Raw genomic sequence first — 26,392 nt, forward strand, 5'->3', positions numbered from 1 at the left:
GTGTCTGCCGGGCTGTTCTTCCAGGCTCGGGTATATGACTGTGGGGCGGGGGGAGGGCGGGGGGGCAGTCTGTCTGTCTGTGGTGAGAGAGTCGCTCAGGATATGCACCTCCTTCTCTAGGAATGAAGCATGGTGTTCAGAAGAGTTCAAGGACTGAGCCTGGGTTCAAATATCCAGAGGAGTTAGCCATGTTAGTCTGTAGTTGCAAAATAGTAAAGAGTCCAGTAGCACCTTTAAGACTAACCAACTTTATTGCAGCATAAGCTTTTGAGAACCACAGCTCTCTTCGTCAGATGCAACTTTATTGTAGCATAAGCTTTTGAGAACCACAGCTCTCTTCGTCAGATTCATGGGTTCAAATAGAAGCCCGTGCAATGGAGGGAGGATGTGTGGCTTCCTGAGTCAAGATGATGTCAGGGGTGCACAACGTTGGTACCTGGGGACAGGAAGCCCTGCTTGGCACTCAGGCCTCGTTTTCTCCTCGGCTGCTGCTGATTGCTCTGAGAATTCAGAAATTGACTGTAGAAAATTGTGCGCAAAAGCTGAGAGAAGCTGAATGGCATGGCAAGGTGCCTGAAACACTGCCTCCCTGCAAATACCTCCCTTTGATCGGAATTTTCCTTACCAAAGATAGGCTGAAAACTGAAAGGTAATCAAAGACCAGTTAGCGCCCCCACCCAAACATAGAACAACCTAGGCAATCCGGTTTATGGATGTGTCCCATGCAAAGGGCAGGAGCCCCAAAGTACACCTTGCAAAGAGATCCAAGTCACAAGTATTAGGAAAGAGAGAACTTGGTGGACTTTAAACAAAAAATGTGTGCGTGCTGTCCTCACGCAGGCCTTTCTGTGGTTTCCCAAGTCTAGCTTTGGTTCGGCTGCTGTGGCCGGCGTTCCCAGGCAGCCATTCCCTGGGCCCCACGGACCCTCGCTTCCGAGTATGGCCGGGTTCCCTGCCTGCAGTCTGGCATGAGGGCCAAACCGCGTGAGCCATTGCAAGAGCTGTTCATAAGACTTTCACGGCTTTTAAAATAGGCAGCTTCGGGGGGGGCGGGGGGGGGGACACCAGGGGAAGGGACGTACAGCATCTGCTTTGTGCCTAGGCTTAATCTTGGCCTCTCCAGCTAAAAGGATCAGGGAGCTGACCATGTGAAAGACCTGGACCGGAGACCCTAGACAGCTGCTACTCTCTGGAGTAGACATGTCCTGCCTTGAGAGGCTGAGAGTCTGGTTCGGAAGAGGGCGGCTGGATTAGGAATCTCCCCCGTCCCATAGTTTTTCCAGCTCCCCCCCCCAAAGCTGCTGTTGGCCCAACGGGGAGGCATCTAGCTACCCTGTGGCACCCTGCAAGCAAGTAGCAGCAACTGAGGTCAGAAGAATAGTATTTGGGGGGAAAGGGTAACCCCCCCCCCAGCCCTGCTCTGCATTGCCCCCTCTTGCTTTTGAATTCCGTCCGACTGGAAATATTCTACATCTGGTTGGCTGTCGTAGGGGAGCTACGGAAACTTATCTTTCTCTGCAGGCTTTTGGATTTTTAAAGGAGCTGCTTTATAGGAGGAGCTGTTGACTTGCCCTAATAGAGTGTGCTCTCTCTCTCTCTCTCTCTCTCTCTCTCTCTCTCTCTCTCTCTCTCTCTCTCTCTCTCTCTCTCTCTCTCTCTCTCACACACACACACACACACACACACACACACACACACACACACACAAACTGATGGGTAGCTGTGTTAGTCTGTCTGTAGCAGTAGAAAAGAGCAAGAGTTCAGTAGCACCTAGAAGACTAAAAAAATTGTGGTAGGGTATGAGCTTTCATGAGTCATAGCTCACGTCTTCTCTGCGCAGTGGATCCTTGCTCTTTTCTGCCATATCTGTTGTGTTCTTCGTTCTGCCGTCAGCCCAAAGAGCAGGCCATGCATTTACAAATAAATATAGAATGAACCGTCTCCATTTTTTGCAAGCTGCACGAGTGCCCTTGGGGCCAAAATGGGGCAGGGGGAGCATAAGAGCAAGAGAAGAGACAACAACACAACTCACTCGCCTCTCTCCTCCTTTGTAGGAGGCTGGGGCCTTCCGTAAAGGCCGCCAGTGATCCACAAACACTTTGAGGCCGCCCCAGAATCGGATGGTGCCGGTGTCGAGATGGCAGCTTTGTACAACAGCGAAGTGAAGTGCGTCAGCGTGGAGTGGGACTTCCTTCAAGGCTTGCTGGTGAAAAATCAGCCTGTGCCCTGGTAAGATGGCGCCACTGCTGCCACCCCCTTGGACGTGTGTTCTCACAGGCAAGCACCAGAGGGGTGTAATGGCAAGCGCATAGGACCAGGGAGATGTCTCTATCTCTCTTTCGGAGAGAAGCTTTTCTACATTATCCCCCTCTTCGGGTTTTCCCCCACAGATACCTCCAGATTTGCAAAATTTTGGATTTGCCAACGTTTTTGTTCAACGACAGTGGGGTTCCACCCACGTTGGCAAAAATAAGAGTTGATCAGCGCTGATTTAGTTGATTAAATTGATATGCACATATTGGCTACAGGTCCCCATAAAAATATTCCTGGGAACGACAGTTTGACAACCACAGCCTTAAGACACGTGTCTGTATGCTCCCTTGACCAATTCCATTTTACGTACAGAGACCACCCGGCCGCTGGGCAAAATAAACAGCTGCTTTCCCTCTGGCGGCCCCCACCTTATGGAACAGCCTGCCAGAAGAGGTCAGGAAAGCGCCCACTCTCGGGGCGTTCTGCAAACTCTGCAAAACTGAATTATTCAGGAGGGATTTTTATCCAGGTGGTAGGGCTGTGTTGTAAGAAGTAGCTCCGAGAGAGGCCTTGGTAGGGACAGGGACTATACACTGCTCTGTTGGGTACTGTCTGCTAAACACACCATGTAAATTAGCTAGACTTTGTTTTGGAAAGATGTCATTATGGTTGGTTTTCAAATTTTTTGCTACCTTTCCCTTTCCCTATTGTATCACTTTTACTGAATGTCCTAACTGCTGTTCATTATTGTATTTTGTTCAGTGAATGTCCTAGTTATTGATGATGTTGTATTTCACTCACACTGTGTAATCCACCTTGGATCTCAGTGAGAAAGGCGAGCTATAAATATATTCAGTCAAGATGGGTAGCCGTGTTTGTCTGTAGCAGTAGAAAAGAGCAGGAGTCCAGTAGCACCTAGAAGACTATCACAATTTGTGGTAGGGGATGAGCTTTCGTGAGCCACAGCTCACTTCTTCAGATACCATACCCATACCTTCTTCAGATACAGACCTATATCTGAAGAAGTGAGCTGTGATTCATAAATTTTGTTAGTCTTATAGGTGCTACTGGACTCTTGCTTTTTTCTGTAAATATATTATCATTATTATTGTTGATTATAGAAATGACCCCCTCAGACAGGCCATTCCACCTGGTAGGAGCTACCACAGAGAATGTGGGTAAGCAGGCAAGTTACTGATCCGGACCCTTTGCAGACTGGCGCCTTCAGAAGGGTGTGGCACTGGGGCGCATTGTGAGGTGGACTTTTAGATGCGTGGGAGGATTCGTGGGGCAGCTTCCCTTTGAGCTGTGAGGGGGCCGGGCTGGTTTCCTGGGAAGTGCTGCTGACCAGGAAGAACCAGTTCTTTTATTCATAGAGCCAGTTTGGTGTAGTGGTTAAGAGCGTGGGACTCTAATCTGGAGAGCTGGGTTTGATTCCCCACTCCTCCGCTTGAAGCCAGATGGGTGACCTTGGACCAGTCACAGCTCTCTCAGAGCTCTCTCAGCCCCGCCCACCTCACAGGGTGTTTTGTTGTGGGAGTATAATGACATACTTTGTAAACCGCTCTGAGTGGGCATTAAGTTGTCCTGAAGGGCGGTATATAAATTGAGTGTTATTATTATTATTATATTATTCTTCCACTGCAGCCTGCCTGGCACTTTGCACTTTTAATGGGTGCCTCATGAAAAGGCTGGCCTCTCTTGTACTTTTTTCTTTGTAGAAGTTGCCATTGTGGTATAGCCCCCCTCCTCACAGGCAGTCTTCTCATATGAGCCAGGACCAGCATGACTGGTATGTTGGACTAGAAATAAGGGGGACTGGATTCAAATTTCCACTCAGCCACAAAACTCTCTGGGTGACATTGGCCAGTTTTGTTCTCTCAACCTATCCCACCTCGCAGGGTTGTTGTAAGGATAAAATTGGAGGCAGGAGCTCGTTGTTAAATAGCCCTGAGTGCCTTCGGAGAAGGGTGGGCTAAGAATGCAGTAAATAAATGGACGGCACAGAAGTGGTGGCTGCTTGTATTATGTGTGTTTAGCCAGACAGCCCAGGCCAGATTTTTCCTACCTCTGTCCTGGTCTCCTTCCCCCACCCCCTGCCCCCCAGCCTTCAGGCCCTGCGTAAGGAAAAATCCCGCAATGCAGCTCGCTCTCGCCGGGGCAAGGAGAACTTTGAGTTCTACGAGTTGGCCAAGATGTTGCCTTTGCCCGGAGCCATCACCAGTCAGCTGGACAAGGCCTCCATCGTCCGCCTCACCATCAGTTACCTCAAGATGAGGGACTTTGCCAGCCACGGAGACCCGCCCTGGAGCCCACGAGCGGAAGGGCCATCCCCAGCTGCCAAAAGTAAGTGCCAAACGTGGGGTGGGGGGGAAGTGCTTCCCAGTGTGGGTGTTGCGTGACACCGTCCTGTTCAGCGGATGTGGAGTGTGCCGGGGAAGGGAGAAGGGGGACGGCGCAATCTGGCGGGCCACCGCTGGGGAAGCTTCTGCCCCACTGAGCAGTGTGTGTGTTATGTGCCATCAAGTTGCCTCCGACCTACGGCGACCCTGTGAATGAAAGACCTCCAAAATGTCCTATCTTTGACAGACTTGCTCAGATCCTGCAAACTGGAGGACGGGGCTTCCTTTATTGAGTCCAGCCACCTCGTTTTAGGTCTTCCTCTTTTCCTAGCATTATTGACTTTTCCAGAGAATCTTGTCTTCTCATAATGTGACCAAGGTACGATAGCCTCAGAGCAGAACCACAAGTGACAAAAGGCACAGATTGGACACTGGTCAGCTTCCCTCAAGTTTTGATGGGAAATGTAGGCAGCTTGGCGGAATGTTGGACAAGTGACAGTTGAAGAGTCCGTTGGACAGCAGTAGGAGAGCCAAGCTGCAAGACCAGGATGCCTCCATTTCCCATCAAAACTTGAGGGAAGCTGACCAGTGTCCAATCTGTGCCTTTTGTCACTTGTGGTTCTGCTCTCTGTTTTGTCATTTTATCTTCTAAGGAGAATTCAGGCTTGATTTGAGCTAGTACGCACTTATTTATATTTTTGGCCATCCACGGTATCCACAAAATTCTCCTCCAGCACCATATTTCAAATGAAACAATTTTCTTCCTGTCAACTTTCTTCACCGTCCAGCTTTCACATCCATACATAGTAATGGGGAATTCCATAGTTTGGATTATCTTGATCTTGGATCCCAGAGAGACATCTTTATCTTTAAGGATCTCATTTAGCTCCCTCACAGCTGCTCTTCCAAGTCTCAATCTTCTTCTGATTTCTTCATTGCAGTCTCCCTTTTGGTTGATGATTGAGCCAAGGAATAGAAAATCGTGAACAACTTCAATTTTCTCATTGTCAACTTTAAAACTGTGTAATTGCTCAGTAGTCATTATTTTTGTCTTCTTGACGTTCAGCTGTAATCCTGCTTTGGCACTTCCTCCTTTAACCTCCATCAGTTGTCGTTTCAAGCTACAGAGAGGATAATTGGGCAGGAAAGCAGGTCGGTTTTCCTTGGGGGTTGAGCCAAAGAGACTCCTGGCTGCCCTCGTGGCTAGTCCCAGGGCTTTGGGGCTGGTTGCAGGAGACGTGTGAAATTTCAGCTTTTTTGGGAAGCCTCAGACACACGCCATGCCATAATCTCATCCCATTGTGCAACAACATCTTGAGTGCTATACCAGTCGAATCAGAATTCTTCAGCCGATGTCATCAGACAGCCATGCTTGAATAGCGATGGCTGCTTTGCATATTTTATTCTGCTGCTCCTGGTGGGAGTGAACCTTGTGAAGTACCACAGATCTCTGAATCTCCACCCTCGTTCATTGGCCTCTCTGGCTTCTGCAGTTTCAAGAGGCATTGAACTTCCAAATGTGCTTCTACAGCAGTGAGGACTAGAAGCTCGGTCTTTTTTTGTTTCAAGAAACTGAATTTTCAAAGAAAACATCACTTTCTGTGCCTTTTTTGCATTTTTGCAGAGATGTGGATTAGACATCGTCCTGGTGTTACACATAAGGTGGAAACCATTGCACAGTTGTCCGAAAGATAGTTATTTTCAGAGATTGGAAGCTGAAATGAAGCTGTAAGAGATCTAATCCCCCACCCCCCAATCCCACTGGATAACTTGCAAGATGAGTCTCCATTGGTGTACCTCTAGTGACAACGCAGCACTCTGGAATTTCTTTTTTCCAGACATGGTCCTTTCTTTCTCTCTCCCCCCTGCTGCCCCCCCCCCGTTTCCCCTCAAAAAGGCAAGGCCTCTGCTTCATTCCAATGTGCGCGCGCGTGCGCACGCACACACACACACACAGGCATGCACGCACACAGGCAGTCGCCCAGATAAAATAGCATTGATTAGGCATGCAATAAATCACCATTTAAATAATGCCGCTTCAAAGTGTGTAATTAAATAAATTAACTGCCTTGGAAGAATACAGCCTTGCAGCAATTTCTGATTACTATCATTACCCGCAGGGTAATTATCAGCCAAATAACGAGTGTTTCATGAAATAGGGATAAACATCTGCCTATTGTTTGGGGAGGCAGGCCCCATGGGCGAGGCACTGTCCGTTTTTCCTCTCTCTCGCCTCCTCCCCACCCCACAGATTCCAGCACAGGGAAGGGGTCATCTTGCGGGGAGTTTACCTTGTCCTTTGCCCCCCCTTCCCTCCCCGTTGGCGAGAGGAGCCAAAATCTGTGGGGCTTGAATTGTATTAATGACCGGCTTTGAAAAATGAATGTTGAAGCGGCTGAGAACTTTGAAACTGTGGAAGGATTTTTCAGGGTTTTCCTCTTATTGTGTGGCTGCAGCTGCGTCCTTGGGGAACGTTTAAAAATAGAGGGCGGCGTGGGGGCCGAAGGGTCAGAACAGGGTGGAATGGGAGGGGGGGAGATACTCAGATGCCTGCTTTAGCTGTGTGTGTATGGTGGGGCGGGGAACTGTATAAGTTGGCGTTTTTGCAGTGAGGACTAGCAACTTGGGTTGAGGGTCTGTCATATATGGAGAGGGGTACTTCTAATCACCCCACAAATGACTGGAAAATTTAAGAGAGACAAAAGGAAGCATTTCTTTACCCAAACCATGGCTAATTGGTGGAACTCACTGCCACAAGATATGATGACGCTCATTGTTTTCAGTGGCTTTTTTTTAAAGAGAGGATTAGGCAAATTCATGGATCAATTAGGCATTATTACTAAATGGAACCTCCACTTTCAGAGGCAGTCTATCAGCTGCTGAGGATGAATGAAGAGGGGTCGAGCTGTAGTCTTTGGAACAAAAAGGCAGATAGGAGTTAGCTGTTTGTCTTTTGACTGGGAGCTTCTTGGAGGCAGGAGCTCGAGCTCCAGTACAGCGTTAATAGTTAGAGTGCTGGACTTTGAAATCTGTTCTCTCCAGTCAAGTCTGGCTGAGCATTGAAGTTCAGGCCTTAAGCCAGTTGTCATTTCTCAGCCCTTCCTTACAGGGTTGTTCTGAGGATAAAAGAGGGTGGAAAATAAATACTTCCCTTTGTCCTTCTGGAATATATTGTCAGTATCCTTGGGTGCTCTCCAGTCACGTAGCTTTGGGGTGAGGACTAGTGACTTGAGGGGAAGATGAGTTGTGCTTAGTCTCCAAGCTGTGCTCGGAGACCGAATGTAGCTCTTGGTCCACTCAAGTCGGTAGTCCTCATTGCAGAATTCTACTCCATGCTGTAGTGGAAGAGAATGATAAAAATGTGGCCAACTTCTCTTTTTTCCTTAGTTTTAAAACCAAGCACAGCAAACCTAGAACTAACCATGGGCAACGCACCGTGCTTGTGCTAGAAGTGCAACAGTGTCTTTGAGAATCCTAAAGAATCCAGTAGCACCTTTAAGACTAACCAACTTTATTGTAGCATAAGCTTTCGATGCATCTGACAAAGAGAGCTGTGGTTCTCATCAGATGCATTCTTCGTCAGATGCATCTGATGAGGAGACCTATGGGTCTTGACAGCTGACAGTGCATCTGATGAAGAGAGCTGTGGTTCTTGAAAGCTGACAATGCATCTGATGAAGAGAACTGGTTCTTGAAAGCTTATGCTACAGTAAAGTTGGTTAGTCTTAAAGGTGCTACTGGACTCTTTACTATTTTGCAACTACAGACGAACACGACTCACTCCTCTGGATCTTTGAGAATCCTGACTCACCACACCTTGTCTGGCTCACAAACTATCCACCCCTCCTCCAGAGGAGATCGTTGGCCAGCAATTTCCCCTGTACTAATTACCATCTTTGACCCGGGGCCAATTTCCTAATCAATCGCATTAGTGCAATTAGCAGCGGGTTTTTAATGCCGACAGCAAGAGCCTTCCTGGGGCTTCGCCAGAGAAAAATATTAAGGTCATGTTGATTAATCAATCAGTGGTTTATTAAACATCTGGAGAGAGACCAATTGTTCAAATTGCCCCTAATTTGACAAGCAGAGGAGGGAGCCTGGTTTTTAATTTCTCTTTTCCCTGTCACACAGCCAAGGTGGGAGAAAGGCGAGGCTGTCTGAAGTAGGGGGGCAAAGTGCCAACTGAAGTGCTTCTTCATTTGGATCTGGAACAACCCCTTTGTGTTTTTCCAGGGTCTGCTCTATTTCCCCAGGCATGATAGCAAACCGTGACTTGCTGCCACGGAGCTAACCTTGGAGGAACTTCAAGGTCCACACTCTTCCCACTCCCTCCCTTGTGACAGGATAATCGAGTTATTTCTAGATTTGTGGCAAATTGGAGTTTGCTTCCCTGCTTCAGCTACCTAACTAGGGTTTGCTGTTTCCTTACAAGCCAGGATTCCAAGCCATAATCACACTACTGTTTGGAAACCAGGTCTGCAAGGGGGATGAAAACCAAAGGGTTGGTTTTTGCAGTGATCCTTGCGCCGGAGGAAAGTACTGCTGTTTGCATTATAGATCCGTGAGGTAATATGCCAGAGATAAGGGCAAGCAACTGTTTGCTACAGAAGTAGGAATAGCTGGTTACATGTAACCAAGATGGTGTTGTGCAGTAGTTAGAGCGTCATATCATGATCTTAGATCCAGAGGACTTAGCCGTGTTAGTCTGTAGTCGCAAAATAGTAGAGAGCCCAGTTGCACCTTTAAGAATAACCAACTCTATTGTAGCATAAGCTTTCGAGAGCCACAGCTCTCTTCGTCAGATGCATCGTCAGACCAGGACGCAAGGGGCTCGGCACCGAGGGGCTTACAATTGAAGGGAAAGTCATAATAGCAAGAAAAAATGGACATGCTAGGGTTGCCAACTCCAGGTTGGAACATTCCTAGAGATTTGGGGGGTGGAGGCTGGGGAGGGGAGTGCTTTGGGGAAGAGACTTCAGTGGGGTTTAATATCACCGAGTCTGTCCTCCAAAGCAGGTGTTTTCTTCAGGGGAACGGATCTCTTTCCTCTCGAGATCAGTTGTAATTCTAGGGGATATCCAGGCCCCATCTGGAGACTGGAACCCTACGATGTGCCCATTGGGTGGGAGTTGAGGCAGGTGTGCGCATTTCCCTGAGGGCCCACCCTTGCCCACCTGTTTGGATTAGGGCAGGGGGCCTTTCTTCTGGCTGGCAGACTTCTGGCTTGGCTGTTTGTGGGCTCCACGTCCAGGACAGGATGGGCTTTGGGCTGTCCTTGTTCGCCTCCCCAGTAACTGGGCCGGTACAGCCTGTGCGAGAGGGAGAGAGATGGATCGACCTGCACCTCGGATGATTTAAGCACCCAACTTTGCCGCTCATCAGCATCGAGTAGAACACCCTGTCTGCCTCTTGCCTTTTAAGCAGCGTCGAATTCTTCTCACAGAGTGATCTGGCAGGCAGCCATCGCCCGTCCCCAGCGCAGCTGCTGAAATCCAGCCTGCCTCTGTCTGTACCACCCCCCCCCCCATGTTCTGACATCGTTCAAATGGGGCTGGGGTGGCAGCAGCCACTCTTGGAAAGGTGAATCACCCAAGCTTGGCCTCCATCCAGATGGTGACTTGCTCTGATCGACCCAAATTGCCTTCTGTCATCATGCTGCAGAGAGACCCCTCAGCCCCCTCCCCAGCCAGACGTGATGGATGCGTCTGGCTTGAAAAAGGAGGGAAAGAGGAGGGGCAAGGGGGTCCGGATCCTGTCTGGCATGTCGCTCGAGGTAAGGAACCTGCAGGGCTGCCGTCTTTCCCTCTGTACCTGCCTGTGCTCTGAGATTGTCTGTGCAGACTTTGCCGCAGGAACCCCCAATTACGGGACTTCGTTTGGGGACCAATCAAAATGGCCTTCACGTCAGCCTAATCTTCGTGAAGCCTTTCGCTGGCCCTCTTTGCAGGTCTTTGGACGTCAGCTAAAGAGGGTGTTGTATTTTGGAACGCCTTTTACAGCAGTGCTACTGGTCTGACCTAGGAGTTAAGATGTCACCCGTCCTGGATGGGGTTGAATTCCCCTTGACGGAACAGGTCTGTCGTCTGGGAGGGCTCTCGGACCCAGGCATCCGGCCCGATAAGCAGGTGGCAGCCGTGTCTAGGAGTACCTTTTACCAGATTTGTCTGTTTAATCAACAGCAGCCTTTCTTGGGCAGAGAAGATCTGGCCACTATTGTGCGAGTTCGGGTTCCATCTAGATTAGATTACTACAATGCACTCTCTGTGGGGCTGCCCTTGAAACGTGTTCAGAAAGTTCAGTTGGTGCAGAATGCTGCAGGCAGGATGTTGACTGGAGCAGGTCGCAGGGACCGTATCACTCCAGCCGTGGCACATCTGTACTGGCTCCCAGTCTCTTTCTGGGCACAATCCTGCCAGAGGAAAGCATGTCTGCTAGCAGAGCAAATCTGTGGGATCCACCTTTGTAGCACCGGCTATGCCACACAGCTGTTATGAAGATTTCTTCAGTGATGCTCACGGAATTGCTGAGTGCCATACACCCCAAGTTATTATCCGGCTCGCATTCCGGTAGGGGGCTTCCACGGTTCACAGGGCTTTTTTTCTGGGGAAAGAGGTGGTGGAACTCAGTGGTGGAACTCAGGACTGCACAATGATGTCACTTTGGGTCAGCTGGAACAAGGGGGGAGCTTTTTAAAGTTTAAATTGCCCTCGGTGAAAATGGTCACCTGGCCAGTGGCCCCGCCCCCTGATCTCCAGACAGAGGAGAGTTTAGATTGCCCTCCGCACATCTAAACTCCCCTCTGTCTGGAGATCGGGGGCGGGGTCACCGACCATGTGACCATTTTTAAGAGGTGCCGGAACTCCGTTCCACTGCATTCCCGCTGAAAAAAAGCCCTGCCTGAAGTGGGACATCTTTGGCAGCGATGAACTGAAGCGTTCCAGAGATTAGTTACTTAATCTCTTGGTCAGGCGGCCATAGAACTCCCTGCCCCACTCCAAAATCCCAGGTTTTTCTCCTGCACTGCTGGTTCCTCCGAACTGGCTAACCTTGCTTGCGAGGAGTCAAATCCCTCGGCTGCGCTCTGCCTCTCAGCTGCGGCTAATTCTCCTGGGGCCCCAACAGAGCAAGAGCGGGCACAGCTGCGCCGCTGTAATCCACAGCGATTCCAGCAGCTTTATTCTTTCACATAATTACACACTTGGGGGAAGAATTCGGTGATTGCTCCACTGCTGGACAATTCGCTGTTTGCCGCTCAGTAATCCAGCCGGATTTTGACATTAACCCCCTTGAGGCATGAGGGGCGTCTTTTGTCTGAGCATTAGGATGGGATATGATCCCCTCATCTGTGTGGTAAGCACTAGATTTAGCATGGTGTGCAAAATCCAGGGTCCCAAATATCTCACTTAGCAGAAGCATTTTTTATACAGCCAAAACAAAAACTTTAGGTGGGTAGCTGGGAGTCCGGTGGCACCTTAGAAACCAACAAGATTTTCAGAGTGTAAGCTTTCAAGAGTCAGAGCTCCCTTCGTCAGACAGGAGTAGGAATGGAGATCTTATAAGGACCTCTCAGGGACCTCCATTCCTACTTGTGTCTGAAGAAGGGAGCTCTGACTCTCGAAAGCTTACACTCTGAAAATCTTGTTGGTCTGTAAGGTGCCACTGGACTCAAAAACAAGAAACTTGCAAGTATGGGCATACTTAGATATTAACAGAGATCTATGAACAGCCAGAATGGGTGTGTGTGTGTGCTTGAGTGCAAGTGCATACACAAACCCCTTCCCCTTGTGCTGCGACTTCATCTCCTCCCTCCAGGAGTAGGGATCGGGATCTAGGAAGATGTAAGATTGTTATTTGCCTTCGGGTTGCCAAAAGTGCCAGCGGAAAATCTGTTCATAGGTTTCTCCCTGAAGCTTCATCCAGATTGGCACTGTGTGTGTGCAACTTCTGGTGGAATCTACGAGGAAAGTGGTTGAGCAATACTTCCAAAGGGATGTGGGGGGGGCGGGGGGCTTTCTTGTCTTTTGCATTTGTGTTATGTTTTCCCAAGTTGGTGTGCAGGCACAGGGTTCGGGGGGGACGGGACACTGTGCCTCTCTGGCATCATGTTTAAATCTGACCAAAGTTATGCCAAGTGAATAGATCCATGCCAAGGTGCCTTGTTTATCTTACGCTGCCAAAGCAAGAAGCAGAAAGCCAATAGCTGACCCCTGAAGGCCTGCAAGGGATTGGGGCAAGTCTAACAATGGTTTAAAGGCTGTGAAAATCAGGACATATTTCCTTTGCAGAACATGTATTCTTAGCTTGGCCTCTGCCAGTTAATTACATTGGAGAAGGGAACTTGGGAGGCTGCACTTGTTTGTCTTGTGTGCTTTTGCAGGTCTCAAAAGTTCTTTCAGGCAAGCTTCTAGACCTCATGGAGGTCTTTCTTTCTTTCTTTCTTTCTTTCTTTCTTTCTTTCTTTCTTTCTTTCTTTCTTTCTTTCTTTCTTTCTTTCTTTCTTTCTTTCTGAAGCTTCATCACTTAAAAGTCATATTTCATCAGCAACATGGACAAGGTAGTACTGGCCTATATTACAAGGCTGTTGTAAAGATTACTCCAAGAGATTGGGTGAATCATTTTGAACAATGACAGTCTTATATAAATACTAAACATTTTCATTTTTATTACTGTAAGACATAGAATTCAGTCTTAAAACTGCATGTTTCTCTAGTAAGTACAAGACGGTGTAATGGTTTTTCTGCGTGTGCGCTTATATTTAAGACAGGTGACCAGGATGTGGCTATGCGGATGTGTTCTGTCCCCCGCTGCGGCCCAGGGAAGAGGTTTAGCCTTTGCTTCGGTGGAGCGCCCCCGCCCCCCCGCCCCCATGTACCCTTAATTCTCTCCCACAGAAGTGGAAGGCTTCTCTCTGCTTCTGTGGGGAAAAAGTTCTAAATCCTGTTTTAATCTTGGGGAGAAACTTGGCGGAAACCCCCAGATTTCACTGGTCCCTTCCCCTGAAGGTGTCCTGTTAGGCTTAGCAGAATTAAATATTTAAATAAAGCTTGCTCTTCCAGTGAAGAGGAGGGGGAAATAACATGTTTTAAGAGATTAAGAACCATTGTTCAGTGGAGGGTGAAATATTATGATTATCACATGATGACAGGACAAAATTACTACGTGAATCGCAGCGTGATTGTGTGTGTTCTGTCCGCCTCCGTCGTCCGCCCCCACTGCGGGGCCGCCTTTCTGCCTGACTCTTCTGGTGCTCTGAGCAGAACTAATTCCCTGGCCAGGGCTTCTTCCCAGGTACCACCTGGCTGTTCTGTTCTGTTCCACTGCTCGAAACGTACACATTCTCTCTTAACCCCCTTTTGAGTGCTGTGTGCCGCACCTTAAAAATTTCGCATTTGCGTTCTTTGGAAAAGAGCAAGTTCCCAGTCCTCATGATTGCATTTTTATTGATTTTTTATTTTTATTTACATCATTTATAGTCCGCCTTTCTCACTGAGACTCAAGGTGGATTAAACAGTATGAGGTTAATACAATCAGTATCAAGTACATTTCAATACAATATCATAAGGTAAACAGATTCAAGTTTAAAAGACGTAGCAATTAGCAAGGATCCAAGACAGAGTAGAAACAATACTGGAGCAAAACATAATCCATTCTAGGACTAACATTAGACAACATGGAGCGCTGGTTGTACATAGGAGTAGGTATTTAAAGCAGCAGATAATATATAAGGCAAAAATGGTGATGAAGTCTATGATCTCCAACTCGTTAGCGAAGCATCTGAGACCCCATCCCTACAAGGCAGCCCTCACATTTGAGGAAAAAGCCTTTTTGAATAGTTCGGTTTTGTATCATTTACGAAAAGCCAGGAGAGTGGGGGCTCTCCTGACCTCCTCAGGCAGGTCATTCCACAGGATAGGGGCCACCACAGAGAAAGCCCGTGTACAGGCTGCTGCTGACTTCACCTGTGTGCAGCCTGGCGCCTGCAGGAGACCCTGTTCAGATGAGCAAAGCTGCCGTGGAGGAACATAGGGAGGGAGGCGGTCCCGTAGGTATGCCGGACCAAAGCGGTGAAGAACTTTGTATGTAATAACTAATACGTTGAACGGAGCACGGTAAATTGATGGGTAGCCAGCGGAGCAACTGTAGGATGGGAGTGATTTGAGGTTTTTAAAAGTGATGTGTTTGGAGAATCAACCGTCTCAAACTCAATGCAACAAAATGGCGTTAATTAAATCTGTAAAACCCTGTCAGAACAGACAGGCGCTCCAAAAATGCACGCAAAGAGCCAGGGACCTACTTGCTTGTGCCATATGGCAACCTGACAAAAAGAGGGGACTGTTTTTTTCCCCGTGGAGGAACAGTTGCATAACCATCAGACGTTTTAGAGAGGCAAGTAGGGGCTTAACTTGGCAGCTGCAGCGCGTGCCGTGGTAAATAGCGCATTGCAGGAGGCCTTAGTGTTCATGCGCAAGCCTTTATTTATAACCACCTTTAGGCATTTTCTCTCTCTCTGTTTCTCTGAGCTTTGGCTGCTCTAGACATGGGGAAGGGGCTGAACTTCAGAAAATGGTAACTTCAGCAATTCACACGGACAGCATTTTAATATTAATAAGCCAAAAATGGCCACACTGCTTCTGTGTCTCAGCAGTTAATTTTGGTCCTTGCTGGCCTCCATACAGCCATGCCATTTGTGAGCAAAACTAGTCCTCAAGCCCAGTTCCAGGACAAGGACAAAGACGACAATAATAATGCATAACAGTTGATGGCTCATGTTGAGAGTTCTCAGTAAGCATTAACCCAGTTAGTTGGCTTTGCAAGCACCCCGTAAGCCCCATTACTGTTACCACCACTGCACATTTGGGATGGGCCAGTTTGCCCCTCTTCTACAAATTCCTTTTGTATAGAAAAGTAGTGTACCCAGGAGAAGTGCTCCAGCCTCTTAGTTTCCTTGATATGCTAACTTTCTGCATTCAGGGAATCCATTTATATGGAAGAAGATTCAGTCAAGGGATCTGCCTTTGCAGTCTGAAATGAGAATGACATGCATGCTAGTTTCAAGCCATGAATTCTCTAGAGTTCAATTAACTCTCAGCTGTAGTTATCGCTTCTGAAAAACCAAAAATATTACACTGCAACCCTAAGCATAGTTGTTCTACTCTAGGCCCTTTGAAACCAATGACCTCATATTGGAGTAAGCCTGCATAGGATTGCACTGTTGTTAGCTCAGCTTTCAGGAGTCTCCTGATAAAAGTTTCCTGTATGCTATAAAATCATCTAGCAATAAAAGAAATCCTAGACCTTCAGTCCTTTTCTCTGTTCAGCCCTGACTCAAATTATTCAGAAAGCAAAGTTTTACAAAAGGAATAAAAATTAGTCTTTTTTGCTGGTTTAGTATGATTAATTCTGAGCGTGTGCTGATTGTCAAATTCTCTCTCTCTCTCTCTCTCTGTGTGTGTGTTTGTTTTGATGGCCCAGCGCAGGTAGGCATATTCTGAACCATTTTGCCTACATCCAGCACTGGCTTTGATCTCTGCCCTTAACCATTTATCCACGCTGCTCTCTTACTGTCTTTATCCTTTTCGTACTCAGGTCTTCCAAACCTTACAACTTCTCTCTGCTTTTTAGGAAGCTTCAGCTAAGCAAAAAAGGGGGGAAGGGGTTAATCTGGTTGCTTGAGGGTGGCTGTTGGTTCCCCCCCCCCCCGCTACTGCTTTATGACTTTAAAACTGGCAACTTGAAAACTTGGGAGGTGGGGAGAGAATTGTATTTTTTTTCCACACATATTTTTTTCACCTCCCTTCCCTTCCCCGTAATCCTAGCAGCTTTCTAATTCTTACATTAAATGCTTTTAATTATAGGAGCATTCTGTCTGACCCGCGGGGTTATTTCAAGAGAGGAAAAATGAAGGAATTAAAGAAAATGACAGAGCAAATTGCGGCAATTAGCGACACGGGTATTGTTCGGAGTGTCTGTCAAGGGAGTTCTCTGTTTGTTAGTTACAAGTAAATTCGTACAGATAACGGAGACAGCCATTATGAATGCCATCTCCCAGGCTGCCTGGTGCTGCAGCTATTTTTTCGGGTTTTATTCTTGAAAAAAAGAAAAGAAAACTCTTTGTAAAATAATATTTCTCCTTGCAAGCGAGCTCCAAGAGAGAAGAGGTGTATGTGTGTGTGTGTGTGTGTGCTTTCCCTTTCTTTTTGCCCCAATAAGTCCCGTGTGTGAGATTTTTGCCAGGTGTCCTCCACTGAACCGGTTGCTGCTGTGTCGGACATGATGTGGACGTCCATGGCTGGCTTCTTTCCTCTGGTTTTGCACTTGTTCAGCTCTAGCCAAAACCAGGGCTTTGTTCAGGGCAGTCTTTGTCACACATCCTGTGTTCAGTGCTAGGCCCCAGCCCTGAGAGTTGGGGTCTGGAGTTCTCCTGTAATTACAAGCCATCTCCAGACTATGAAGATCGGTACCCCTAGAAGAAGTGGCAACTCTATAACACCACATCGCTTGCTGAGCATCCTCCCCTCCCCAAACTCCATTAGCTCCCTGCACTGCCCCCAGATATCCAGGAATTTCCCAAGCCAAAGTTGGCAACCCTCTCTGGAAATTTAATGTGCAAAGGAGGTAGGCCTGTGAGCATGTGAAGAGTGCCTTTGCAGCTTGGTAGTTGTCCTGCAATCTGGAATTAGGGCTGGCAAGAGTACGCAGCGGGCTTTGAGCTCCTGTCCTCCTCCTTGTGGAAAGACGGATCATGTTTAAATAACAGGTCTGACAGAGCTGTAAGGCCGGCTTGAGGTACTACTCAGGAGTCGGATCTTATGTATGGCTGGGTGTACAAACCCTCAGCTTCCCAGCCCAAAACTGGTGGCCTTATTTTACGCAGCTGCTGATGTGCTTGTGAGGGAAGTGTGCCCCCCACCCCAAACACACACACATCTGAGGGGACGTTGCACAAGGGGGTTCGGTTTGCCTACTTGCACCCCCTGAAGAAATCCTCAGGATGCAGAGAGAGGGCAGGGGAAAGGCCACTTGCAGAGGACAAGAAGAGCAAGGGGTGGCCTGAACTGACTTGCGGGCACAGTCTCAGGGGACGTTCTCTTGCTTGGGCCATTGAAAGGGGCTGGTCTGTATTAGTGCCGGTTAAAGGTGCCTTTTTGCTTTTCTGCCTTGAGCACCCTGTTTTCTCATCCTCGCCCCGGCCCATGCTTAGAGTCCTGCTCTGTCTTCCTCCAGAAGAGAGAGAGGGACGGAAGTCCAGTTTGTTTAAACGATGGGAAGCGCCACGGACTAGGCCCAGCGCAGCGTGTGTGCCGCCTGGACAAAAACAAGGTTTCCGACACATTTTGGCGCAAAACTTCTCCGTGGCTTTGCCTCCTGGCTTCGCCCCCTTCTTCACAGCGGAGTCTTCCCCCACTCCCCTTCTCCCCCCACCCCAGCCAGGGAACTGTGCCGTCCTGAACTACAAAGACAGAGAAGGGCTGAAAGAAAGGTTAAGGCAGGGTCTTGCCAGCTTTTCAGCTGTGAATGCAGGACTGATAAGTATTCCAATCCCATCTCGCAGGAATGTGCAAGGGACAATGGCCCGTCCTGTCCCTTTTTTCCTGTGCTTCTCCCCCCCTCCTCAGCTCAGTCCTGGCCTCCCCCCCCTCCCCCGCCGGAAGTGTGTTGTGCTTCTCTGTGTGTGCAGCCATCACACAAACATTTTTCACCTTCCCCAATTCAAGGCTGTGTGTGTTTTTATCTGGATTTAACCCAGAAATGGAAAGTAGATTCCTTCTCCCGCCCATTACTTTTATCACTTTTTCAAGAATTGAGGAAGGAACACACCACTTGGTTTGTGTTGCCAAAGTACCTTGCAAATCTTACTTCAAGATTCATGTCTATACGCACCTCCTGTTGTTGTTTTTTAAAGTCCCACAAGTTCTATATGCAGGGACACGCGCACCCGGGCGCGCACACACAGAGAGCTTTGACCTTTAGAAGCAATGCAAGAGCAAATCCTAAAATTCCAGGTGGAAATTCACTCGCAAAGAGGTTCATTTGCATCCGGATGTGACTTTTGGCCTTGGTTCAGCACCTCAGACGTTGCCTCTGACCCCAAGACAGGGTGTCAGTTTACTTTGTTGGGATGCATGTTAGGGTTTGCTCGCAGGAACAAACACAATGCATTTTATCTCACCTGTGAGCCCCTTCTACCCATTGGCTGAGCTTCTGTGATGTCATGGAATTTTAATGGGAAAAGGTTTGCTGTGGCTGGAATATCTGGGAGGGGGATGTATCAGGAGGGGCACACGTGGCTTCCCCCTCTTCCATTTTATCTTTACAACAACAACCCTGTGAGGTAGTGAGGCTGAGGCAGAAAAACGAGCCCAAGGCCACCCAATCAGCTTTAGGGCTGAGCAGTAATTTGAACCTGTTTCTTTGGTTCCTGTTCTGACACTTTAACCACCCTACCGCTTCCTCTCCCTTTGTGAGACACTTGGTTTCGCCAACGTAACATTGCAGAGAGCATCTTGCTTGGTGCTGAACCCAATAAGAAGTTGACCCCTGATCTCAGGTTCCTGGAGATGGGCTGTGATTATCCAGTGGCAAGGGACCTGTGCTCTGTTCGTGCTCATGAGTGCTGTTTTCTTCATATTTCCCAGGCAGAGATGCAGGCATTGAAAGAGCTTCTGTGTTTAAGCGTTGCATCAAATTAAGCTCAGGCTAAATTGGAAATTCAGTTTAGAGGCAGCGTCTGGGTATTGTTGGTGCCTCGTGGGTCTGGATGTTTTAAGCCTCTTAACGTCTCTCCGGTTGGGGAATTGCTCTTCAGGCCTGCGGCTTCACTTTTGGGCACCGGCTGTGAGATTAAACTGCAGGGTCATTGTACATGTTACACTCCTGATTCGGGCATTGCCAAAGATGGCCGTTGCGTGCTCAACAATGCGCATACCGGCTGGAACTTTTGGTTAACTCTTCAGTATCGCATGAATTCTGCACACCAATGAACTTTCCTGGAGGTTTGGGGTGGGCGGGAGTATCCTGTGACATCCGCAGTGTGTCTTCCAACCCCAGTAATAGTAGAATTGGGGGAGTGAATACAAGGTGGGGCAACGAGACATGAGCTTTGATGGCTGGTCCTTTTTCTTCTTTTTTTGACAGCTCCCGGCAGGAGGAACGTGAGTGCGCTGCTGACTGAACTTTTCGAACAACACCTGGGAGGCCACATCCTGCAGGTGAGTATTGCTGTGACTGGCTGTCCTGTTGCGTTGCCAATCTCAGTTAATCCTAGGAACTCCAGATCGTTGCATGGTTTGCTCCAAATGCCTGGAATTCTCCTCTGGCAGTTCTCCCTACCCCCCTGGTTTCCGATCCAGGCTGTGCGGCCCTCCGTTCTGACCACTACCTCACTGAATGACAGGCATATATTTTAAATGAAAAATGACCAACAGTCTTAACCGTGATTGGCAAAAAGTAGCAGAAAGAGGGCAGTACCTGACTCTAAACAAAGGTTGAATATGTACAAAGGCAGGATTGTGCCTGTTCTGGGCAGCAATTGGGTGCTAGGAAAGTGTTTATAAAGTAGTTGCTTTAGTGTAATTTGAACAGAATTGGAGGCCTGTGGCATCCCGTTAGGAAGAGAGTGGTCCCCCCACTGCCCTAATACTGGGGTGTAAACAGGACATCCGTCTATTTTTCCTTTAGAGAGCTTTAGTGAGGTGAATGGGATCAGGCACGGAATATTAACAAATTAGCCTACTACTGGGAGGGAAGTGGAAGGTCATTTTGACCGAGGGAAAATAACAGTTGGGGTCCGAGGACAGGCTGTGGACATCCTGGCCTTGGGAAGAAAGTGACTGAGAACTTTTACTGAGGAAGGCAGGAGAGAGTTAAAAGGAGGGAGCACAGCTGCGGAAGAGGAATAATGGTGAGAGCTGAATCTTTGCATGGTTGATTCAAAACATTGACCAAGATATCGGGGGAGTCTTTTTCTAACAGTGCTCAGTTGCCACTGATGGGCTCTTCTGCTCTCTGCCCATCTGCCCTTCCCGGCCAGCCGCTTCAGCTCCATGCTCCACAGGTGCTGCCTGGCGGAGAGGCGGAGGGAGGATGCAGGCTAGGGGACCCGTTCCGCTCCCAAGGCACCCGGCAGCCGTGGCGTGTGTAGCTCGGGAGCCTTGACATTTGAGGGCAGGCACCGGTGAAGCGGACGGATCGGGCTAATTATTTCTTGAGAGCTCTCATTACTGCTGTCTCCCGGGGCTGTTGGCTAATTATCAAAAGTGGCATATGGTAATATTTTAAACAGCAATTTATCAATCTCCAGCCACTGCCCGCCCTTGTCGCTTGGGCTGAGTGGGGACGGACCCTGAGTTGGATTTCTTGCCTCGTTGAGAAACGCAGAAGGAGTATTACTGGGAATTCCCTCAACTGTTTCCGGCGCAACATCCAGGCCCTGTTGCTGCTGAGTTTCTGACTTTCATCAGTTGGCTTATTTTTCACGGTTTCCCCCAATAAGCAAGGGGATCCCATGTTTCTGTGAGCAGCTGACCAAAGGACACCCGTTGAGCTTCATGGCCGAATAAAGATTGGCATCCGAACGGCTGTCCAATCTGTCCACCTGTTCTAAAAGAAGTTTTTAATTTAATGTATTTGTTTAGAAAACGTCTGCCCTGGTTTTCTGCTGAAATAGCATTCCGGATGGTATAGAAATGAATTTTTTTAACAGCCCCCCTAATAAGAGAGTACAGAACATCCAGCAAAAACTGGAGAGCAGCGGCCTGTCGTAAGCACCAGTAACCCGCAGTGAAAAGGACCGGACTGCCTGAGAGGACCTCCCAGGCGAAGGTCATCTCGGCCTGCCCCCGATTGCCGGCTGGTCAAAACTGGGGTGGACAAAGACGTTTGGGTACCTGCAGCAAAAATCTACCTGGGCCCCCCCCCCCTGTGTGTTTATGGAACTACCCGGGGATTTGCACCCCTCTAACAGAGGCCCTGATGTGCACCCCGAGTCACCTTGTTTTGCTAAGTGCTTGGTCAAAAACTGGCCTTGTGATTAATCTTGAAGATGAATCTCGGCGTTGATGGGTAGACAAGGCGCATGTGTTCTCATCCCGCTGTAAATGCTAACATTTGCTGTTTCCTCCCAGTTTCTAGCACCATAAATAGCAAAATGTGTCTTCTGCTAAAGGAGCTATTTTGTGCCATGAAGGAATTATTCTGGCATTCTCTGTCTGCCCAGTTCTCTGAGCTCAGTTCATTCACTCTTGCTTTCCCTTCGTCTGGGTCCCATCACTTGCCCAACAGCAGGCTCTCCCTTCTTCCTCCCTCCCCAGTTGAAATGGCCATCCCATGCAGCGGGGGTTACTGGGGCGGTGGAGGAGGACGATCTCTGCTCTGCCTTCAGCTCTCCAGTGGAGACAGTTGGGGGGACCTGGAGCGAGGAGGGGAGGCTGCCTAGTAGGTGAGAATTTCACTTGATTTCCAAGTCTTGGTTTTGTGGCAGGAGCACCTGGACTTTGTTTCAGAAGGCCCCTCATATTTTATTATTTCTTTATTAAACCACTTCTACCTCCCCTCCCCTTTCCTTTTGGTGCAAGGCAGCTGCCCAAAAAGTTAAAATCACACGGACTTTTAAAGTCCTTTTACATGCCGTCTTTTGTTCCTCAAACTCCTGTCATCTCAGAGTCTCTACACGAGACATCTTACACCTTACACGTGGACGCTCAAGTGTAGGGAGATAGGATGCTAGCCAGGAAGTGTGGTTTTAAAAAGGCAGAGCCTAAGGCTGTGTCAATTTCACCTCTCTACACTAGGGTAGATTAAACAGACAGAGCCCTTGGAGGGGGCTCCTCAGAGGATTTGTTAATTTCATGTTTGCCTCCCTGAAGGCTCTGTCAATTTCATTTCTCCCCTTTGGGGAGGCAAACATGCAATTAACAAACCCTCTGAGGAGCCCTCTCTGCCAGATCTTTTTAAACTACCCTAGTGCAGAGAGGTGAAATTGACAGGCTCTGCCTTTTCAAACTACACTTCCTGGCTAACACTGCGTCTCCCTACACTTGAGCGTCCCCGTGTAAGATGTTTCATGTAGAGTGACTCTGAGACTGAGGCCCAGATTTGATGAGACATTGGTGATTCATGACTGGAGTGGGGATTCGAACCTGGGGCTCGAGGCCAACCTAGAGTCCAACGCTCTAACCACTACACATCACTGGCTGTCAAGATAAACTAGCATTGAGCTGCCAGGTTCACAAAGTTAAATGAATGTGGCTTTGCCCCCAGTAAGAGATTTAGAGCCAGTTCTTGGGATGAGCCAAGCAAACGACTGCCTGGGGGAGAAGGAAGAAGAGGTTGCTGATGTCCTGTAGAGGTCAGAGGCATGGGAGGTTCCACATGGCATGCGGATAGGCGTCACTTGCCTGGGGTGAGAAAATACTGTGAACTGGCCCTGAAGAGCAGATGGCGAGAGTTGGCGAGAGACGCAGGTGACCGAATCAATCGAGTTAGGCGGTTTTGAACGGGCTTCCCACGCAGAAGGCAGCAACGTCTTAATGCACTTTTTGCTCCTTGGCCAGGTGTGTTTGTTTCTTTTCCAAAATAAATTTCTTTTCCTGCTGCCTCGGCATCGCCCGAGGCTTTTTCGTGCTTCGAGCTTTTGTGGGACTAATTTGTATTTATGTGGAAGGAATCGGATTTAGTGGGGTACACACGGTGGGGCCGGGGAGCCGTGCCAACAGCTGGTGTGCAGGGCCAGCAGCGCTACTTACCCTCCCCCACCTGTGTATGTGCAAAGGGTGGAAAAACCCCAGCCCTTTGAACAGGGGGAGCAGTTTGCAAGGCTTGGTGTGAAGACAGACAGGCAAAAAAAAAATCTCCGTTTTGTTCTCCGGTATCTGCCTCAATTTTCCCAGTGACCCTCCATGCAAAAAAGGGAACCCCTTCCTCTTAGCCCTTTACTCTGCTGCTGCTTTTCCCATTTTTTGAGATATCAGCAGGCTGTGTGTGTGTGTGTGTGTTTGCCCTTAAGCAGAGGACTGCCCTTCCCAACGGAGGTTCGACAAAGCCTGAGCCCTCTCCGGAAGAAGTGCCATCATACCTACTGGGGCCGAGGTCAAAGCCAGCAGCCAGCACGAGTCACTTTTATTACTGTTATTTTGGCCAAGATCTTAATCTCCCATTGCTGGGCATCAGCTCTTGTTACCTGTATCAGGTTTTCTGGATTGGGCAGGCTCTACGGATCCACAGAACTCGTCCGTCTTCCTCCTCCTCTTCCTCCTCCTCCTCGCCCATCCCGTCATGTGGTGTCAACCGTTTAATTGCCGCAGCTATGACCTCCAAGTGCCTCATCGAAAACCACTTGATGATGGGGGAAAAAAGCAATTTTATCTGTCAGCAGTAATTAACGCGCCTGAACGTTAACATGACTGTCGGTTCCATTCATCTCCCGCTATTTCTCTCCCCCCCCTCCCCGCCACACACGCACCAGTCTCCTTCCTGGGGGGACATAATTGTGCAAATATATTCCACCAAGATAAAGAGGCATTGTGGCTGCTGGTCCCAGCCAGCTTTTTGGCTACAGGAAGGGGCTGGGAGTGGGGGGAGGCTGAGAAGCCACAGGGAACCCCCACCTTCCTCTCTCCATGAGCCCCCCGGGGGTGATCGTGCTGACGCTTACTCCAAGATTTGAGGGGCTGTCACACACCACTGCCTTAACCTAGAAAATGGGTGTGCAAAGCGAGAATTCTCTCCCACAGCCTCTTGACTGCAACTATGATGCTGAGAATAGTGATATTTTGTAGGAGGGTGTCAGGGGAATGCTTCATAGATCCAGAGGAGTGAGCCGTGTTAGTCTGTAGTTGCAAAATAGTAAAGAGTCCAGTAGCACCTTTAAGACTAACCCACTGTATTATAGCATAAGCTTTCGAGAACCACAGCTCTCTTTGTCAGATGCAACCGTCAGGTTGCATCTGACAAAGAAAGCTGTGGTTCTCGAAAGCTTATGCTACAATAAAGTTGCATCTGATTAAGAGAGCTGTGGTTCTCGAAACCTTATGCTACAATAAAGTTGGATGCATCTGACAAAAAGAGCTGTGGTTCTTGAAAGCTGGCGATGCATCTGACAAAGAGAGCTGTGGTTCTCGAAACCTTATGCTACAATAAAGTTGGTTAGTCTTAAAGGTGCTTCTGGACTCTTTATTATAATGGAATGCTTGGCATTCTTGGTGGCTCTGGCAAATGCCTTGCCATGGGTGAAGCCTCATACCTGGAGGCAGGGCTGGATCTTGGGCTGGGGGGGCATAATGAGGTAGGTCAAGATCTTCAGCAGGGGCTCAGCTCACTCTCAGGCATCGGTAGCGTAAGAGGTTACTATCCTGCGCCACCCACGTGACCCAGTCAGCGGCAGTGCAGACCCAAGGAGTGATGGGTGACAGAATACCAGGAACCAGCCCTGACTGGAGACGGAGCAGCCTGGCACTCGAAAGCCCCTTGCAGGTGTTTTTGGCAAGTGGCCCAACGCCTCCTTTCCTTTCCAAATAGCGACAGGCAACTGGAATGGATACGGCCAAGCATTGCTTATCAGCATGCAGTTTATTGGTAGTTCAGGAATGCAACCACAAGTGATCACTTGCTTTTTTTTTTTAACATTTTGGGGAAAGTTTTTGGAGCGTATTCATTTTTCTTTTCAAAATGCTATTGTGGGAGGAGGAGCCAGTCTTTGATTTGCATGCCAAGAAGTGCTGGAACTCAGACCAACAGAGGAGGCTTTGCCTATACCCCCTGCCTCCGTTCGGAAGCTGTGCTTCACCAGGCTGTCAGCTGGATTTTTCAGCAGCCCCCCCTCTCTTTCCCCTCCCCGAGCCCCTAAACTTTCACCAGGTGCTGTCTGTTCATTTTGAAGTTTATCTCAGCAGCTTAAAACATCTATCAGCTACTTTCCTCTCTCGCAGGAACTCAAGGCTGCTTACGATATAAACAAGGGACTAGGTACTTGATTTTTTTTTTAAAAAAAAGGATTCTTAGGGCCAAATTACGTTACATGAGGATGTAACGGCATGTCAACAATTTTTTTAAAAACATTTTTAAATGGTGCATTTTAAACCTAACATGGAGCAGGAAAAATATGTGGAGCAGGTTAAACTCTGTACCCTGAAGTGCAATCAAAAAGAGTCCAGTAGCACCTTTAAGACTAACCAATTTTATTGTAGCATAAGCTTTCGAGAATCAAGTTCTCTTCGTCAGATGCATCATCAGTAGCACCTTTAAGACTAACCAACTTTATTGTAGCATAAGCTTTCGAGAACCACAGCTCTTTGTCAGGTTGCATCTGACAAAGAAAGCTGTGGTTCTCGAAAGCTTATGCTACAATAAAGTTGCATCTGATGAAGAGAGCTGTGGTTCTTGAAAGCTTATGCTACAATAAAGTTGCATCTGATGAAGAGAGCTGTGGTTCTCGAAAGCTTATGCTACAATAAAGTTGGATGCATCTGACGAAAAGAGCTGTGGTTCTCGAAAGCTGATGATGCATCTGACAAAGAGAGCTGTGGTTCTCGAAACCTTATGCTACAGTAAAGTTGGTTAGTCTTAAAGGTGCTACTGGACTCTTTTTGATTTTGCTACTACAGACTAACACGGCTAACTCCTCTGTACCCTGAAGTGGTTTCTGAAGAGGAAAAGAAATCAGGCCCACGTTAAATGTGTTTTGCGAGTAACATGTGATGCAGCAATTCGTGGTCCCCGTGCCAAGCTACTCCTGGGCAGAAGGGCAGGTGACAGCTGGCCTTTCCTGCTGGGACCCAGCCCGGACCCTGCAAACGGGACTA

At 48.4% G+C, this 26,392-nt stretch overlaps 1 protein-coding gene across 1 annotated transcript in view; it reads left to right on the forward strand.

Annotated features, from left to right (window-relative positions):
* Positions 1–2,137: 2,137 nt before the first annotated feature.
* The window catches only part of NPAS1 (neuronal PAS domain protein 1), a 50,317-nt gene continuing 26,062 nt past the window's right edge, over positions 2,138–26,392 (forward strand). The window contains exons 1-3 of the mRNA XM_054999590.1: positions 2,138–2,229; positions 4,361–4,599; positions 19,731–19,804. Coding sequence (XP_054855565.1) covers positions 2,138–2,229; positions 4,361–4,599; positions 19,731–19,804 — 405 coding nt within the window. The remainder of the gene's footprint in view (positions 2,230–4,360; positions 4,600–19,730; positions 19,805–26,392) is intronic.

The sequence above is a fragment of the Eublepharis macularius genome, chromosome 15 (assembly GCF_028583425.1).
Source record: "Eublepharis macularius isolate TG4126 chromosome 15, MPM_Emac_v1.0, whole genome shotgun sequence".
Classification (NCBI taxonomy): Eukaryota; Metazoa; Chordata; class Lepidosauria; order Squamata; family Eublepharidae; genus Eublepharis; species Eublepharis macularius.